This window comes from Camelina sativa, chromosome 4 (genome assembly GCF_030686135.1).
Source record: "Camelina sativa cultivar CO46 ecotype springtype chromosome 4, ASM3068613v1".
NCBI lineage: Eukaryota > Viridiplantae > Streptophyta > Magnoliopsida > Brassicales > Brassicaceae > Camelina > Camelina sativa.
The window spans coordinates 26060649-26079515 of NC_141883.1; the positions used below are offsets into that span (position 1 = coordinate 26060649).

The 18867-nt window shown below is 37.6% G+C and overlaps 4 protein-coding genes and 3 pseudogenes across 7 annotated transcripts in view; 5 read left to right on the plus strand and 2 right to left on the minus strand.

Annotated features, from left to right (window-relative positions):
* Positions 1-18867, minus strand: part of LOC104781816 (polyamine oxidase 3) — a 60806-nt gene that overhangs the window by 35074 nt on the left and 6865 nt on the right. The gene's annotated exons all lie outside the window — the stretch shown is intronic.
* Positions 2556-5627, plus strand: LOC104781824 (protein DETOXIFICATION 15-like; annotated as a pseudogene). The gene is made up of 8 exons (XR_015597540.1): positions 2556-2891; positions 3543-4087; positions 4233-4319; positions 4423-4479; positions 4559-4797; positions 4959-5076; positions 5185-5270; positions 5395-5627. The product of XR_015597540.1 is annotated as a protein DETOXIFICATION 15-like (transcript).
* LOC104781825 (pentatricopeptide repeat-containing protein At2g34370, mitochondrial pseudogene) lies at positions 6268-7906 on the plus strand (annotated as a pseudogene). The gene has a single exon (XR_015597539.1). The product of XR_015597539.1 is annotated as a pentatricopeptide repeat-containing protein At2g34370, mitochondrial pseudogene (transcript).
* LOC104781827 (seipin-3 pseudogene) lies at positions 8561-10202 on the plus strand (annotated as a pseudogene). Its single transcript, XR_015597541.1, has one exon. The product of XR_015597541.1 is annotated as a seipin-3 pseudogene (transcript).
* Positions 10177-11732, minus strand: LOC104781826 (aquaporin NIP2-1). Its single transcript, XM_010506592.3, has 4 exons — positions 11377-11732; positions 10829-11269; positions 10696-10757; positions 10177-10591 (listed from the first exon to the last, which is right to left on the minus strand). The coding sequence occupies exons 1-4, from the start codon at positions 11512-11514 to the stop codon at positions 10375-10377; spliced, it is 858 nt and encodes a 285-aa protein (XP_010504894.1). The 5' UTR covers positions 11515-11732; the 3' UTR covers positions 10177-10374.
* Positions 12032-14355, plus strand: LOC104781828 (pentatricopeptide repeat-containing protein At2g34400). Its single transcript, XM_010506593.3, has 2 exons — positions 12032-13113; positions 13200-14355. Exons 1-2 carry the CDS (start codon positions 12197-12199, stop codon positions 14137-14139), a joined length of 1857 nt encoding a protein of 618 aa, XP_010504895.2. The 5' UTR covers positions 12032-12196; the 3' UTR covers positions 14140-14355.
* On the plus strand, positions 14608-18758 carry LOC104781829 (protein REDUCED WALL ACETYLATION 3). Its single transcript, XM_087511563.1, has 17 exons — positions 14608-14909; positions 14997-15064; positions 15340-15431; positions 15522-15659; positions 15761-15817; positions 15904-15976; positions 16148-16306; positions 16455-16604; positions 16722-16977; positions 17146-17261; positions 17348-17434; positions 17517-17605; positions 17703-17765; positions 17857-17913; positions 18005-18101; positions 18184-18343; positions 18456-18758. The coding sequence occupies exons 2-16, from the start codon at positions 15032-15034 to the stop codon at positions 18337-18339; spliced, it is 1623 nt and encodes a 540-aa protein (XP_087367689.1). The 5' UTR covers positions 14608-14909; positions 14997-15031; the 3' UTR covers positions 18340-18343; positions 18456-18758.

Genomic DNA, 18867 nt, shown 5'->3' on the forward strand with positions numbered 1-18867 from the left:
TTGAATATGAATTTATTGTTTCTTGGTTTGTTTACCCTATAGGTCAAGAAAGTTACAAGCCGAATTGAGTCTTCTTCAGATGTTAAGGAATTTGCAGCAGACAACGGGTCAATTATTGTTTTCTGAGAGGCTGAACCTAAAAAAAGTTGCCTCTTATATATATGATGCCTTAAACCTAAAAATAAATACTGTTGCCTCTTATATGCAGCTAACAAAAATAAAATTTGTGTAGATATTATATATGAGTTCTGAATCCTCAACAAACAATAATGACAAACTTTTAAGGAGTTATAAATTCCATTAAATAAACACAATTATTGTACTTTTTACATGGTTTTGCTTTTGTTTTATAATTTGATTTAAAACACAATTATTGAGTCATTTGATGCTTTTTGTAAAGAAGGAAATTTAGAGAAGCCATTGAAGTTGTTGATAAATTGTAGGATGAGGTATATGTTGTGGATTTGCCTCGGTTTTTTAGGTTCAGCTAAACTATGTGGTGATTGGTGAAGCAGAGGCTTTGGAAGAAGCAAGGCTTGTTCATGACTGCATTACTCCTTTGGATGTTAGTACTTATCACACGCTAATCGAAATGTATTCTGGTTGTGGATCCACTAATGATGCTTTGAATGTGTTCGACCAAAATGCCTGAGAGGAGTCTTAGCCAAAACATATCTTATATACTACAGTCTCTCACAAAACATATCTTTTTTTTGTTGAGAAAAATACACAAACTGATGATATCCCACAATCACATCATCAACCATCTTTAACGATAGAAAGTGCTCATTTTCAATCCACAAACACGGATCACCCTCAGCTCCTTGTTCTTTCTTTTTTTTTCTTTTTCTTGATCATAGGATCTTTCTCTTTTGTTGGTTGGTGACCAATTATCTCAAGGCAATCTTGTAGTATAAGCCACGTACGTTCGGAATCATAATTTTCACTGAGAAAAGATAGAACCTATTTTCTTAGTTCTAGAGACTAGAGACTTTGATGCCAGTGAGAAATACCCAATCCTTATGCATATATAGTATTAAATTTAGTTCTCAAAGCGACTTTGTTGCTTCCAATTACTAGATCACCAACGTAGGACTTAATCAAGTTCTTAAGGAATATTTCTCTAATATTTTCTTGTAAGTTGATCGAAGTTTATATACGAAATATCGTTTTGAAATTTGTTTTTAACTAGGTTTTAACCCGCGGTACACCGCGGAACTATATTTTTAAAACTATAATAAAAATGTAAAATTTTTAATAGATTAACTATATATATGACTAATGTTTTGTAAATTTTAAATATATATCCCCTTTATATCTATATATTATATAGATTTACTGGTTTAAAAATTTAAGTTTACCGGTTTAAATTGTTAAATTCGGAATATAACATGTGGCATACTGTAGTATTGTTTGTTTATTTTATAATCGTAATTTAATAAACTTAATTAGATATACCTAATATTCAAACGTCGATGGTGTTAACAAAATAATGAACTGATGATTTACTAACAGTTAATAAAATAATTTTTAATTTATATTAATACCCAAACTCATCCCGCTAGATATCCAAACACCATTTTTCTTCTTTGCTTAAGTACAACATGCACGTTATTCAAAATCCAAATAACGAAAACGCAAAAAAGTATAGTACCAAAAATCTTGCTAATCAAGTATACATTATCTTCAAAATATCTTAATTTTAGAATTGTTTACATATGATTCGGAAATAAGTTATGAAATATGATAATTCTTTTTATTTATTTTTTTTTCAGATAAAATGGACAAATATGTATTGACATAAAGATTAATTTGGGATTTGCACATACATTTTTATTGTTAGTATTAAATATTGTAATGAATTAAGGATATATTTTAAGAAATATATAGGAATTTTACAAAACAAATATTTAATGAGATATTGTAATTAGTCGTTGATTGATTAAGGAGATATTTTTGGAATTTTGTTCTGCACAAAATCTTGGTTTTAAATTTCATTTTATAAATTAAAATTAAAAAAAATTATTGCCAATGACATATCTGTAAATAAGTGTGAACTTCAGGATTTATTCATATATGTCTCAAAAAAATATATATATAGATGTTAACCAACAGATTTGACTTAGACACTTAAAACAACAATTTTCACGTCGTAGTTATATCACATTCACAACATATATTAGAAATGGATTATGTTGCTTTCGTGTAATGATACATCATATACATAAATAAGAGAATCTTGCGTAATTTTCCAGTCTTTAACGTATACGAAATCTTCTATTTCTAACAACGCCTAATATTTTTACCAACTAGATAAAAAGGAACAAAACTACCATTCGGACGTAACATGCATTACTTTCATTAATTGGTAACAAAAAGATGCCACCAAGGCACCACCAATGGTGAGATGGCTTCATCTCCCTATAAACTTTTATGGAAGTTCCCACTGTAATAGGGACACGTAGACACATAAGGTCATATGTAATTGTCTACTCTATAGCCCTTTTTTATTTCTTTTTTTCTTTATTGTCTCCTTAACCTTAAAAAGACAATAAAAACACACTAATCCATCAAAACGCGAAGCCCCATAAGACAAGGATAAGAGAGCCAATTGCTTTGCTCACCCTCTCTGAAACAAAGCAATGATGAGAGAGGAGAGAGAGGATACGTTGTCGTGGCCTCTGATCGGAGAGAAAGAGAAGAGAAGTAGATTAGTAAAGGAGGAAGTGAAGAAGCAGCTACTCTTGTCTGGGCCACTTATTGCACTGAGTCTTCTTCAGTTTTCTCTACAAATAATCTCAGTCATGTTCGTAGGACATCTTGGCTCTCTATCTCTCTCCGCCGCCTCCATTGCCACCTCTTTCGCCTCCGTCACCGGCTTCACATTCCTCGTCAGTTTTATTGTTCTATGAATCCTCCTCGCTCCCTCTCTCTCTATATATATATACATCATATCATTCTACTCTTTTACTTACAAAGTTATTTCGATGAATTAAAGTTTTCTGACGATTTACCGGTAGTTAGGGTATCTATGGTCTAAACGGATAAAATCAAATTTCTCTAGAACCCTTATACTTAAATCTGCGTAAGCAAGTATAATAATTTACTTATTTTTAAACATACAGTTTACTGTTGATTGGGTGATATTATTTTCTCCTGTATTATAAAATATATATACCTTTAACATATATCGAAAAGACTTAGAATAATAATAACTAATTTCTTAAATATATATATATATATATATAATAACTAAATTATATTATTCACCTATGATGTGGCGAACCTCTCCTTGTGATCGGGATGAGGTAAATGCCTCCCAGCCGGCTATCCGGCCATCTTGTTTGAATTTCCAAGTTGCGTGTGCATATTTGATTCTTCTATATATATATATACAAGAACAAAAAAAATACTGGTTGTTTTTTTGATCGTTTTTTATATAAAGAACAAAAAAAAAAAAATCATTCTTTTGTTCATTTCTGCTATACCCCACATGTCTACATTAGACAGTCCAAATCATAAAACTATTCACCTTTAAACAGATGGGAACAGCAAGTGCGTTGGACACAGTTTGTGGCCAGTCGTACGGAGCAAAAATGTACGGAATGTTAGGCATACAGATGCAAAGAGCAATGCTTGTTCTTACGCTGTTCTCTGTTCCTCTTTCCATCATTTGGGCCAACACAGAGCACTTCCTCGTCTTCTTCGGCCAAGACAAATCTATTTCACACCTATCTCGCGGTTACGCCAGATTCATGATCCCTAGCATCTTCGCCTACGGTCTCCTTCAATGTCTCAACAGGTTTTTGCAGGCGCAGAACAATGTGTTTCCTGTTGTGGTCTCTTCTGGAGTCACCGCTTGTCTTCACGTGATCATATGTTGGCTCTTGGTATTGAAATCTGGTTTAGGGTTTAGAGGAGCTGCTGTGGCGAATGCCATCTCGTACTGGCTTAATGTTATTCTCTTGTCGTGTTACGTCAAGTTTTCGCCTTCGTGCTCACTGACACGGACCGGTTTCTCTAAGGAGGCTCGGCGTGATATCATCCCTTTCATGAAGCTAGCTATTCCTTCTGCAATTATGGTTTGGTAAGTCCGAAAACAAAATGCCTACCATCAAGGCATCAGTATCCATATCTAGACCTAGTTGCGATTTGATAAATCTTGCTTCTCTTAATTAGTATCCATGTAAAGTACCTTGTTTATTTTATTTTGGTGATATTGTTTTGAGCAGCTTAGAGATGTGGTCCTTTGAGCTTTTGGTGCTCTCGTCAGGACTTCTTCCGAACCCGGTTCTAGAAACTTCTGTTCTTGCAATCTGGTAATAACAATACATTAGTGAATATTTTTATTTCTTCGTCATAATTCAGAAACCAAATAGAGTTATTATCTAGTGACTGAATTTGATTAGAAAATATATGCAGCCTTAATACATCAGGAACAGTCTGGATGATCCCGTTTGGCCTAAGTGGCGCCGCAAGGTCAGTAATAAGACTAGTAATATAATATAACCAAATTACGTATACCCTCAATATCACCGTTAATTTTCCAAATCCGCAGCACAAGGGTGTCAAATGAGTTAGGAGCAGGGAATCCAAAAGGGGCTAAGCTTTCCGTTCGCGTGGTCCTGAGCTTTTCCGTTGCAGAAAGTATACTAGTTGGATCGGTTTTGATACTGATACGGAAGGTCTGGGGATTCGCTTACAGTAATGACCCGGAAGTAGTCAGACATGTAGCCTCGATGTTGCCGATTCTTGCCTTAGGTCACTCCCTAGACAGCTTCCAAAGCGTTCTTTCAGGTGATATCTTCACTCAAATTTCTATACTACTCAAAGATTTCTTTGCATGCAAGTAAATGCAAACTACCCTAGCTGCAAGCACCATTCTGGTTTTGGAACTCGGTTGAAACCGGTTATGTTGTTTGTTTATTGTATTTTTTTTTTTTGTTTCTGGTTAAAAGGGGTTGCTAGAGGATGTGGATGGCAGAAGATAGGAGCGTTCGTGAACTTGGATCATATTATCTTGTTGGAGTTCCGTTCGGTTTGTTACTTGGTTTTCACTTTCACGTCGGTGGTCGGGTAAATTTTATGACCCAACTCATGATTCTCTCTTAACTCATCTAGCTCCAGTCAACTTATTACGAAGTTTAACATATATTAATAACACCACAATTTTTGATTTGAAAGGGCTTTGGCTGGGAATTATATGTGCACTCGTCGTTCAAGGTCTATGTCTTTCCCTCATCACCTTTTTTACAAATTGGGATGAAGAGGTAAGAAACTGTATATAGTAATCGTTTTTTTAATTACAACTTACAATGCTTTCGTGCTGCGACTTTGATTCTTTTGTTAATTATGAATTAAAATGTTTCTAATTGGTTCATTTACTCTATATAGGTCAAGAAAGCTACAAGCCGAATTGAGTCTTCTTCAGATGTGAAGGAATTTGCAGCAAACAATGGGTATATTACTGTTTCTTGAGAGGCAGAACCGACACAAAACTATATAAATGATGTCTAAAACCTTTAAAAGAAATGTTGCCTCTGTATGCAGCTTGATTAAAGAACAACTAAATTTGTGTGGATTTCGAAAAATGTAATTGATGGGGTTTGATCAATCTTCAACAAAAATGACAAAACTATGAAAAATAGAGATTAGAGTTAATGTCCAGTGGACCAGTATTGGTATGGGATATGCACTCTTTTAACATAGATACTCTTTTAAGCATGCAGTCCGATACTCCGTAGAAACATTTTTTTTAGCATTTTCTTTTGCAACCGGTAATCAAACACATAGTTGGGTCCGCCATGATGTACGTAACTCGATAGTATAGGAAATTTACTAGCAAACACATCACAGTTTTGATTTTTGAAGAAAAAATATATGGTTTTGTTTTATCATAAGATTTTTACTTATTATCTGATTCTTCTATAATTAATTTGATTTGATATTCTTATCTGATATATATATATATATATATATATATATAGTATATATAAACTGATTGGATACAATTTTTTTTTTAAATATATATATGACATAGTTGATATTTTTTTTTTTTTTTTTTTTTTATAAACTAACACATATTTTAACCTTTTTAGTCATCCTCAAAATATTTTGAGATATACTACTAAATTAGGGTTTAATTAAAAGATTAGGGTTCACTTTTTAGTCATCCTCACGGGATTTTATAAATTTTTACGTATATACAAACGCCGTCGATTTTTGGATTTAAGATCATCAGCCACACTGTTGTTGAACGCAAAAAAAAAAAAAAAAAAAGTGATGGTGAGAATAATAATAATGAGCAGCAGAGTTCTCAAATTCTCAAAACCCAAGTTTTGGTTGGCGACGCAGAGTTCTTCATCAAGCCGTTGCTTCAATTCACTAGCCCAAGCCCAGTCTCATACTCACTTCCTCTCTTCGTCATAACCTCTTAACACGGCACACTACTTTTCAAAATCAAAGCTTTCTTGATCAATGGAGAAGTGTTTCTTCACATGCTCAGATGGCTAATTATTATCAATCTGCGACGATTGAGTCATTTGATGCTTTCTGTAAAGAAGGGAAATTTAAAGAAGCCCTTGAAGTTGTTGAGACTTTGGAGGACGAGGGATATGTTGTGGATTTGCCTAGGCTTTTAGGGTTAGCTAAACTATGTGGTGAAGCAGAGGCTTTAGAAGAAGCTAGGCTTGTTCATGACTTCATCACTCCTTTAGATGTTAGTACTTACCACACGCTGATCGAAATGTATTCCGGTTGTGGATCCACTAATGACGCCTTGAATCTGTTCGACGAAATGCCTGAGAGAAACTCAGAGACTTGGTGTGTTATGATGAGGTGCTTAGCGAATAACGGAAGAGGTGAACTTGCATTGGATATGTTTACGAGTTTCAAAGAGGAAGGGAACATACCCGATAAGGAGATGTTCAAAGCGGTCATCTCTGCTTGTGTTTCGTTAGGAGATGTTAACGAAGGGTTATTGCATTTTGAAGCTATGTACAGAGACTATGGTCTCATTCCTTCCATGGAAGACTATGTGAGCGTAATGGAGATGTTGGCAGCTTGTGGTTATTTAGATGAGGCAGTGGAGTTTGTTGAAAGAATGACAGTGGAACCGAGTTTCGAAGTGTGGGAGACGCTGATGAATCTTTGTTGGGTTCATGGAGATTTAGAGCTAGGAGATAGGTTTGCTGGGTTAGCGAAGAAACTAGATGCCACAAGAATGAACAAAGAGTCAAATGCAGGTCTTGTAGCAGCAAAAGCATCAGACTCTGCAAAGGAGACACTAAAGGAAATGCGACGTCGTCGGATGACGATAAAAGAGCGGATGAATGCTTCGCCACCTGGGTTTAAAGAAGGAGATACTTCACATCCAGAGAGTGACAAAATCGTTGCTGCATTGAGGAGTTTGAAAGCGCACATGTTAGATATGGGTTTTGTCCCTGCGACTCGAGTTTGTTATGAAACAGTGGAAGAAGAGGAAAAAGAGGAAAAACTTCTTCTTGGATGCACCAAGCTCGCCGTAGCTTACGCATTGCTTAAATCACATGCTCGGAATACAGTAACTGTTATGAAAAACATCCACACCTGCGTTGATAGCCACAATACATTTAAGATGATCTCAGTGATCACTGGCAGAACACTTATACAGCGAGATGAAAAGAGATTCCACCATTACAGCAACGGTGTCTGCTCCTGCAGAGATTACTGGTAAGCTCTATGGTTCTTCAAAACCTATCATCTACCTCAACCTCAAATCCTGATTGAACTCAGCTTGGTAGAGAAGTTTCTTCATTAAGTTTTTTTAGCAACTTTCTAGAATGTGACTGAATGTTTCTTTCCTAGTTCACGGTAGTATATATATATCAGTTGGAAAAATAAGTTCAATACTTAACGTTTCAATCAATGCTCGAAACAAAACAATTAATACTCAACAAAATAGCTTGTCACTGTAACAATAGTGACTTTGCCATTTTACTCCACAAGATTCGATTTGTGGTTAAATGTCAAGTTGTCAACATGGTCATCCTCTGATATAATATCTCTGAGATTGGTTTGTTGTAATAAACTTCAGAGATATTACAGAGAAAGAGATAAACTAGGCTGCTATGAGGTATCTAAAAGTAAACAGATGAGACAACACATGAGCTGAAGGAAACAACGTTGAGGTCCCTGACATTGGCTTGACGTGCAAGTCATATTACTATACATTAGGGTCTGACTTGTAGGATACTCTGTTCTACTTCTATCTCTCAATATTTCCTTCGATCCTCTTCCCACCGTTGATCATTTGATAAAAAAACCCTTAAACCTGTTAAATGAATAAGTCCAACACAATATATATACTCTAGCCTGTAATTTGCATTAATCTCTTCCCGCTAACGCTCTAACCATTGCCACACAATACTGCACTCCAAAATCTTAAACTAAACGTCAAATTTTAGACTACAAAACTTTGGAGCCCAAAACGAAGCTCAGGCCCAGTGAAAAGCCCACTAACTGATGAAGCGACCACCGTGTGTGGTTTAAGCCGACAACACGACGGTATCAAGCTGTTTTTAGGAGACCGTGTAGTGTTTGTGTTGTCTCTTTTCTAAGCTACAGTTTCTTCATCATCAAGTTTTCTTCTTTTGCATGTTTTAATCAATGGAATCAGAATCGTCATCATCATCATCCTCAGACGACGGCCTCAATTCGTCTCCCGCCGCAAATCTCCACCGCCGAAGGTTGGCTATGGATACGGATGCGGCTTCTTCCTCTTCTGCTACATTGGAATCTTCCGCGAAACCGAGCACCGTTGGAGACAATGACGAGCTTTCTTTAGGAAATTTCGGAACAATTGAGACCGATGCCGATGCCGATGCAACTGACTCAGGAAGCAGCCTAATCGACCCAGTTCCGGTAAAAGGAGAAGACTTTGAAGTAATTGAATCGGGTCGGGTTGACCCGTTTACAGCAACCACCTTGAATGATGAAAGAGGTGAGGGTTATGTCGGACCGGAACCTACTTCTACAGATTGGTCTTTGACAGGACTAGTGATCAGGTCAATCGAATTTCAAGTTAGTTTGATGATTAGCTTTATAAGGTTTCCTCCATTGTTAATTCATAGCTGCTTGAGCTTTGTTTCTGATCCCTATGGAACAGTGAGGCGTGGTAGACGCTTTTTAGTATCTAGGATTGTAGAGTTATGCGACTCAGGGTTAGAAGATGATAAGCTTGTGTTGGAGGTTGTGCGTAGGTTAGCATGGGGTTTATTGTGGGCTGTTTATGTGGGGATCATGTTGTTTGCCTTGTTGGTCTCTGCGTTTATGATTAGTGGGTTTGTGATAACTCATTTGGCTCATGCACCACTTGTAATCAAAGAGAGCTTGGATTTTGATTATACCAAGAGTAGTCCAGAAGCTTATGTGCCCATAAGTTCATGTGCTGGTGTGGCAAGTGATTCGAGTATCGAAACCGAGAAGATCAGAGGCTTGAAGGACAGGCCAGTAATCACTGTCTCGATGACATTGCCTGAGTCCGAGTACAACAAAAATCTTGGGATGTTTCAGCTTCGGGTGGACTTTTTATCCGCGAGTGGTCAAATACTTGCTAGTTCAAGACCGCCGTGTATGATAAGATTCAGAAGCGAGCCTATACGTCTTGTCCAGACTTTCCTAAAGATTGCTCCCCTTGTCACTGGCTATGTCTCTGAAATCCAAACCTTGGACTTGAAGCTCAAAGGCTTTGTCGAAAAGGACATTAGTACTACTGCTTGCTTGAAGATAATGATTGAACAACGTGCAGAGTTTCGTCTTGGAGCAGGTATTCCAGAGATTTACGATGCATCTCTGTTGCTTGAATCTGAACTTCCTTTCTTCAAAAGGTTCTTATGGAACTGGAGGAGAACTCTAGTCGTGTGGATCAGCATGATTTTGTTCATTATGGAATTGTTTTTCGCCTTGGTTTGCTTCATACCGCTGATCATCCCAAGAACAAGCCAGAGAACACAATAAAGGGATAGAACACATTCCATCAACAAGAACTCAAATCTTGACGATATGGGGGAATGTAGATGAATCAGTGGTTGATTGGTTGTTGTAACGGTAATCACACTTTACTGTAATTTTAGCTGCTTCACAAGTGTACCACAGCGTTTCTCAATCAAAATTGTAATATCTTGTCTGCTAATCAAATTGTCAATATAAACTTTTTAAGAACAGTCACAATGATACAAACGTCTCATTGTATTTACAGTGTATACACATTAAAGGTATATACTTTACAACCATTTTGTGTTGATAATGATTAGTTTACAATGAGAATGAGGAGCAGTGAACAACAGGTTTGAAGATACAAGAATGAGGATTGACCTTAAAGATTTATCTACATCATCACAGAGGAAGATCGGTAACTCGTTTATGAGAAGACCCTGTCTTGGAGAACTCAGGCTCTGCGTTCTGTATAGACGGTAACATTGTATGAATCAAGGCCCCAGAGACAGCACCAAGTGTTGGAGCCAGCATGTATATCCAGATTCCTTTGTAACATCCCCACACTAGTGCAGGCCCTATGCTTCTTGCTGGATTCATCGATGCTCCTGATACCTCTCTGTAAAATGAAAGTTTGGATTGTTTCCCATTGGTTAAGCTAAAAGTCTCGTAGCACTGAAGAATTTTGGCTTGCAGAGATTGAGGGGGAAAAGAAAAAATTACCCGGCAAAGATCACATTCAGTGTGACGGCTGCCCCAATGATTAACCCCTCTAGTTCACTAGTCTGCAAGATTTATCAATGTTAGGATTGAACTTTAAATTATATCAGTTGATCAAGACATGTTTATTGCTTACTGTTCTCTTGGAGGTTGTGACGGCACAGACGACTAACATGAGGAAGCCGGTAATGATGAACTCCATCACGAATGCTTGGAGATCAGACCCAGAGGGAGATGAGCCGAGGAAGACATCATGTTTCTTGCTGCACACATCGTTGTTCAGATTAAACAGAAGACGGAGAGTCGCTGAGGCCAAGGTTGATCCGATGACTTGAACAGTTATGTAGGCCGGGACTTGATACAGAGGGAATCTTTTGGAAGATGCTAAGGCAAGAGTGACAGCGGGATTGAAATGTGCAGAGATGTGGCCGAGACAGTAAACAAGAACCATAATCACTATACCCCAAACCACTGCAATGCCCACAAGAGTCACAACATTGTGGTGTTGAGCATTCACAGCAATAGCGGCACAACCCGCAAATATCAGGTAATAAGTTCCCACGAGTTCTGTTATAAGCTGCAGATCAAAATTGTTCACCAGTTAACACGAAAACATGAAAAGCCTATGGAGTAAAAAAGAAGCTTTGAAGAGTGAATTAAGCTGTTGTTCACCAATTTACTAACCTTTTGCAAGAAATGGACAGAAATCAATGGCGAGAACGATGATTCATTTTGGTTAGAAGTGTCTGCAACAGAAGAATCTTGGATGTTGAGCACAACAACATTACCATGATTGCTTTTGGTCACTGATATGTCATCCATTTGTCTTTTTGTTATATTTTGTCTACTCAATCTAAGAAATAGAAAGAAGGAAAAGAGACTGTAAAGCTTTGATTGATGTTTGAAGTTTTGTGTTTGGAAAGATCATAACGAGGTTTATGTCATTTTATAGTTTCTTCTACCCAAAACCCAATAAGAAAGAAAACAAAGTGAACCAAAGTCAAACTTTGCTTTTTTTAGCAACTTGCTAAAGCATAATCATTGCTTATCTGGTGTAATAATTTTCTTTTAAGTAAAATAAAAGCTGAATACTGCGTAATTGCAGCAGATGGTTTTGAAGAGCAAAAGACACACATGTCGACGCCCAATAGATAATGTTATTTGATGTTAAGAAACAGTCAAAACCAGCTCTAGTTCTCTCGGTTAGGAAGGATACCAGCTGTTTTATGTGCGTCTCCAGTTTTGTTTGTTTCCTTAATTTGTTTTATTTTTTAATTTATTTTTAATTTATTTTTTTAATAAAATATTAAATAGAAGATTCTGATTGGCTGAAAGAAGAGAGAAAGATTAAAGTGAACCTAAGTATTTTTCATTTCATGAGGTCGTTTTAAAAAAAGCATTAAACCCGAATCCGAACCTTAACCCAAACCCATATCCGAAACAGAACCTAAAAACCTGTATTATTAATTCAGTTAGTGTCTGTCACATGTGAGTTTAACTGCAAATGCTCATCAAACCAGAGAAACTAGCGTTCTCCATTTGCCGCCAAATTTCTCAATTCAAACCTAGACAATTCGAGGAAGCACGACGCGGATGCGGCGATCTCGAGAGGGACTTTATATTCCTGTTGAAAAAATGCATCTCCGTCAATCAATTGCGAGAGATTCAAACCCAGATGACGCTTCACTCCGTCGAGAAACCCAATTTCTTGATCCCCAAGGCCGTCGAGCTTGGGGACTTGAGTTACGCTTCTTTTCTCTTTTCCGTCACGGAAGAACCCAACAACTACTCTTTCAATTACATGATCCGAGGCTTGACCAACACTTGGCATGATCACGGAGCTGCTCTGTCTCTGTATCGCCGCATGAGGTTCTCTGGGTTAAAGCCTGATAATTTCACTTATAATTTCGTTTTCATCGCTTGTGGGAAGCTTGAGGAGATAGGGGTTGGTAGATCTGTTCATTCGTCGTTGTTTAAAGTCGGGTTTGAAAGAGACGTTCATATAAATCATTCTTTGATTATCATGTATGCCAAATGTGGTTTAGTGGGTTATGCCCGGAAGGTGTTCGATGAAATTACTGAGAGGGTTACGGTGTCTTGGAACTCGATGATATCTGGGTATTCTGAGGCGGGACATGCTAAAGACGCTATGGATTTGTTTAGGAAGATGGAGGAGGAAGGATTTGAACCAGATGAGAGGACGTTGGTGAGTGTGTTGGGTGCTTGTGCGCATTTAGGGGATTTGAGAACTGGTAGATTGCTGGAGGAGATGACCATCACCAAGAAGATCGGGTTAAGCACGTTTCTTGGATCTAAGTTGATCAGTATGTATGGAAAATGCGGCGATTTGGATTCTGCCAGAAGGGTTTTCAATCAAATGGTTAACAAGGATCGTGTTGCTTGGAATGCTATGATCACTGTGTAAGTCAATGTTCGACACTATATTCCAGATAAAGTATGATTCTTTAACCAGTTAATTTGGACTATTTCGGTTGTTTCTTTATCAGATACTCACAAAATGGGAAGTCAAGTGAAGCTTTTAAACTGTTTGATGAGATGGAAAAAAACGGAGTTTCCCCAGACGCGGGCACGTTGTCTACAGTTTTGTCTGCTTGTGGTTCAGTTGGAGCTCTTGAATTAGGCAAACGAATTGAGACCTACGCTTCAGAAGTTGCCTTGCAACATAACATCTATGTGGCTACAGGACTAGTCGACATGTACGGGAAGTGTGGACACATAGAGGAAGCTCTGAGAGTATTTGAAGCCATGCCAGTGAAAAACGAAGCCACTTGGAACGCTATGATAAGCGCTTATGCTCACCGAGGACACGCTGAAGAAGCTCTTTTGCTGTTTGATAGAATGTCAGTTCCTCCAAGTGATGTTACATTCATAGGAGTGCTCTCTGCTTGTGTGCACGCGGGTTTGGTCGATCAGGGCTGTCGATATTTCCATCAGATGAGTTCTGTGTTCGGGTTGGTCCCAAAGATCGAGCATTACACAAACATAATCGATCTCCTGTCTCGTGCGGGGCTTTTAGAAGAGGCTTGGGAGTTCATGGAGAGGTTTCCTGGGAAGCCTGATGAGATCATGTTAGCAGCGATCCTTGGAGCATGTCATAAGAGAAAAGATGTTACAGTGAGAGAGAAGGCGATGAGGATGTTGATGGAGATGAAGGAGGCGAAAAACGCAGGAAACTATGTAATATCTTCAAAGGTATTTGCTGATATGAAGATGTGGGATGAGTCTGCGAAGATGAGGGCGTTGATGAGAGACAGAGGCGTCGTTAAGACACCTGGATGCAGCTGGATTACGATCGACGGTGAGATAACGGAGTTTCTTGCCGGAAGCGATTATTTACAGTGTGACAGGGAAGATTTCGGTTCGTTGTTTGGTTTGTTAGTGGAGGAGATGAAAAGGGAAAGGTATGATTTTGCAGGAGAAGTTTGATTTTTGTTGTTCCATATAATTTAATGTGTATGGAAAAAGTCACGTAACTCTTCTCTGACTCTTTCCAAGTGGAGGAAAGAGAGTTGTAGCTCCGTGAAGACCGAAAAGAACATGAACCGAGAAAAGCTTCGTATGATGCTTATGTAACGTGTGGACTAGACGATGGGTGTGCTTGGTGTTGTCCTTAGTAAATAACATAAGATGATTTTAAATGCTTATATTCGGATTACAACAATCGAAAACATGCGTAGCTAATAGGGTAAGTATAAACACACGACCATAATGATGAATTCAAATGTGACGGTATGTCTCACTTAATGATTGTATACTGTTTAAAAAAAAAAAAAATCTCATAGAACATCGTAGAAAACAACATAATTCGCAGTCACCAAACTCTAATCTTCGGTTTGTTGTCATTTAAATGCACTTAAAATCTATATAATTATGTCTCTCTCTAGTAATTTTATTATCAATAATCAAATAGTATTTGTTCTTATTAATAATGTAATCTCCTTAAAAAACAAAAAAAAAAAAAAGAAGAAAAAAGGAAAAAAAAACCGAACGGACCAGAAAAGAGCCATCGCCAAACCAACAACCGTTCGTTCGGGTGAGCTTCGAGAGAACGACGTCGCACCCGCCATTTTCTCCATCCTTGAAGCAATACCTTCTTCACTTCAGATCTCTTCTTCTTCTTCTTCTTCTTTGCTCTCACCTTCCCTTTCTGCTCTACACCTAGGGTTTCGGATCCTGTGGCTTATATTAATCTAGAGGTCGAATTCGATACCTTAGATCTGACGGTGAACTTGGGAGTCACTATCATTGCCTCTTCCCAATTCTTTTTTTTTTTGGTTTCCCAGTGTTTCATTGAAGATCCCTTCGTGGATCCACTAAAATGGCGGATTCTGAGCCAATTACGCCTGGTCAGGTACGCTATCTCATAATTTTCCAAGCTTTAGTTGTCTTCTCAGTTTCATTACTTTCGCGAATTTTTCTTCCACGGATTCAGAGATTTAGATGTGATTTCTCCTACATCGTTAGGTTCGAGTAATTTATAATTAACACTCTTGGATCAGTTTACTAGAGTGATCAGATTTTGTTACTTGTGTTCATATGTAGTAGCTTTCAGCTTTGAATTTGGAAAATGTTTCACACCAGAGTCCAGAGATTTGGTTTGGATGACCACCAACTTTTTAAATGCAGGTTTCGTTTCTGCTCGGAGTCATCCCTGTCTTCATTGCATGGATATACTCTGAGTTTCTAGAGTATAAGAGGTCTTCATTGCACTCTAAAGTGTATGTATACGGGAATATAAATTAAATTAAACGGCTCTCTTGTTATTTGTATCCAACTTGTCAGTTAACCTATGTACCTCTTGCTTGCAGTCATTCAGATAATAATTTGGTTGAACTGTGTGAGGTGAAAAACAAGGAAGATGAAGCAGCAGTTTTACTGGAAGGAGGTCTTCCAAGATCTGTTTCTACAAAGTTTTATAACTCACCTATCAAAACAAACTTGATTAGGTAGTCATTAGTGATTTCTTCTTCTTTTTGGTTCCTTTGAGTTGAGTGATGTGATGTCTCAACATATAAAACTAAACCATTTTACGTTTCTATACTTGTAGGTTTCTGACGCTGGAAGACTCTTTCTTGATTGATAATCGACCAACCTTGAGAGCGATGTAAGTTCCTTAATTTTTATCAGAATGGATTTATGCTAAGTTGCTGATCATCATTTTCCTTCATGACCATATTGCTTCTCTGTCAGGGCTGAGTTTGGAGCGATTCTTTTTTACTTTTATATTTGCGATCGAACAAGCTTGCTTGGAGAGTCTAAGAAGGTGCCTCCTTCAAACTTAATTGATGGAATTCCCTTTCTCAGTTTCAATTGGTCTTTAAGGATCTAAAACAATTTATGTGTAATATAGTTCACAATATGTCTTTAAATAGTTTGAAGGTAGAAAGTTTATATCTCAGTCTGAAAATGGATTTGCAATTGATGACACTTGCAGAATTACAACCGCGACCTTTTCCTCTTTCTCTACTGTCTTCTCATTATAGTGTCAGCCATGACGTCCTTGAAGAAACACAATGACAAATCACCGATAACAGGAAAGTCCATTCTGTATCTTAATCGTCACCAGACTGAAGAGTGGAAGGGATGGATGCAGGTAACTGATTCAATCTTTTCTCAGTACGTGTCCATTAGCTTTTCATTTATTCCCGCCTCTACTTCGCAGAGTACATCCGAGCTTCTTGGTTAGATGTTTTTGTTCTGCAACTGTTTTTCATGCTAATTTATGATTTGTGTCTTTGCAGGTTTTGTTTCTGATGTATCATTACTTTGCTGCGGCTGAGATATATAACGCAATCAGGGTCTTCATCGCCGCCTACGTCTGGATGACTGGTTTTGGGAACTTCTCTTACTACTATATTAGGAAGGATTTCTCTCTAGCACGATTCACTCAGGTCATATCAACAGTTTCAATTGCCACAGTGAATTAGTTTACCATGATATAAGCTTTTAAGAAGCATATGTTTCTTTATATGACACAAGATGCTCATGAAAACTTTTACTTCTTCCAGATGATGTGGCGCCTTAACTTGTTTGTGGCGTTTAGCTGCATTATTCTCAATAATGATTATATGTTATACTACATCTGTCCAATGCACACTCTGTTCACTCTTATGGTGTATGGAGCCCTTGGTATCTTTAGTCGGTATAACGAAATACCATCAGTAATGGCTCTGAAGATTGCTTCATGCTTTCTCGTGGTTATCGTGATGTGGGAGATTCCTGGAGTTTTTGAGATTTTCTGGAGTCCTCTAACATTCTTACTGGGTAAGTATCAGACATTTCTCATATCTTTGTGATTTCGGTATGGTCGACTGTGTATTTGTCTCGTGCTAAAACAATTTTCCTGCCATTTTGTTTGGATGCCACTTGGTCATTGGGATTAGTGTTCTTGTATGTTGATTAACATTAAGTTTTTTCTTTAAATAACTACAGGATACACTGATCCAGCTAAGCCAGATCTACCACTTTTACATGAATGGCACTTCAGATCCGGACTTGACCGCTACATATGGATCATTGGAATGATATATGCCTATTTCCATCCCACTGTAAATCTTGAACCTATGGCCCTGTTGTTTCTTCATACTATCTCATGGATTGTACCATTAAATATCTTTCGACATTTCTATCCCAGGTAGAGAGATGGATGGAGAAATTGGAGGAGTGTGATGCCAAGAGAAAGATGTCGATAAAGACGAGCATAATTGCACTTTCCTCATTTGTGAGTTTGGCTTCTCTCTGGCTTATGGATTTTATGTATTTGATACTATTCTGATGCCCAAGTTGTCCCTTATACTGTTCAGGTTGGTTACCTATGGTATGAATACATCTACAAGCTTGACAAGGTTACATACAACAAATATCATCCCTATACGTCATGGATTCCAATAACGTTAGTATCAAAACCCTTTTCTGTCACTTAAAACATCAAATCTTGAGATAGTCTTCCATTTTGGATTCTGACTTTAGTTTTCATTCTGTTGTCTCAGTGTCTACATCTGTTTGCGAAATTCCACACAACAGCTACGAAATTTCTCCATGACACTATTTGCGTATGTGTCTCACTCTTAGTCCATTTCAACCAATCTTGATGTTTATTCTGAGCATGTCTCTAATAAGACCAAACTGTCATGCTTTTCTTAGGTGGCTCGGCAAGATTACACTGGAGACTTATATTTCTCAATTTCACATATGGTTAAGGTTGGCGAGAAACGGTTTCCTTTCTCCCAATTAAATAGGCAAGAAACCATTTGTCTCAATAATTTACGAATGAAATTTGCATGTGCTGCAGATCAAACGTGCCTAATGGACAGCCTAAGTGGCTATTATGCATCATTCCAGAATACCCAATGCTCAACTTCATGCTCGTTACGGCCATCTATGTCCTGGTAAAGCAATAGTAGAATCCATGAATAAACACCCTTTATCCTCTCTACGTTATATAGATTGTAATACGTTCTCTTTGTTCAGGTGTCTCACCGACTATTCGAGCTTACGAATACATTAAAGTCCGTGTTCATACCTACAAAAGACGACAAGAGGCTGCTCCACAATGTCCTCGCTGGAGCTGCCATCTCCTTCTGTTTATATTTAACTGCTCTCATTCTTCTCCAGATCCCACACTAACCATGTAAGTCCTTTACTCCTCCTGGTATTGCAATCATTGTGTGATATTGGAATGTGCTCGCTTAGGAAGAGATACAACTCCCGATTAACATGCTAGAACCATTTTACTTTTACAGGAGGGACTATAAACATGTCGAAAGCAAGCTGCACAGATGTTTCTATGTCAAACTTGCTAAAATAGTTACAACACGTCTCATATCTCATATCTCGACAATAAAAATTTGTTTTCAAAGATCAGTATTTTTTGAAGCTTGCCAAGTGAAGCATCTTTTGGATATAATTAGAACGAGAGAAGCTTCAGAAAGAGTGAAGCATCTTCTCGCACTTCGACGGCATCATCTTAGGACTACTTGTTTGTTTTCTTTCTTATCTCTGTTGTAATTTTGCTACAAGTTTCTAATATATAGTTTCATTTGCCTTTTGTTTCTCCGTGTTTGGTAGATTGTCCAAATACAGAACATATATCATCTGCAATTGCGTGAATTTTACAAGAATTGGTAGTACTATTCAATTGAGTCTTTAGATAAA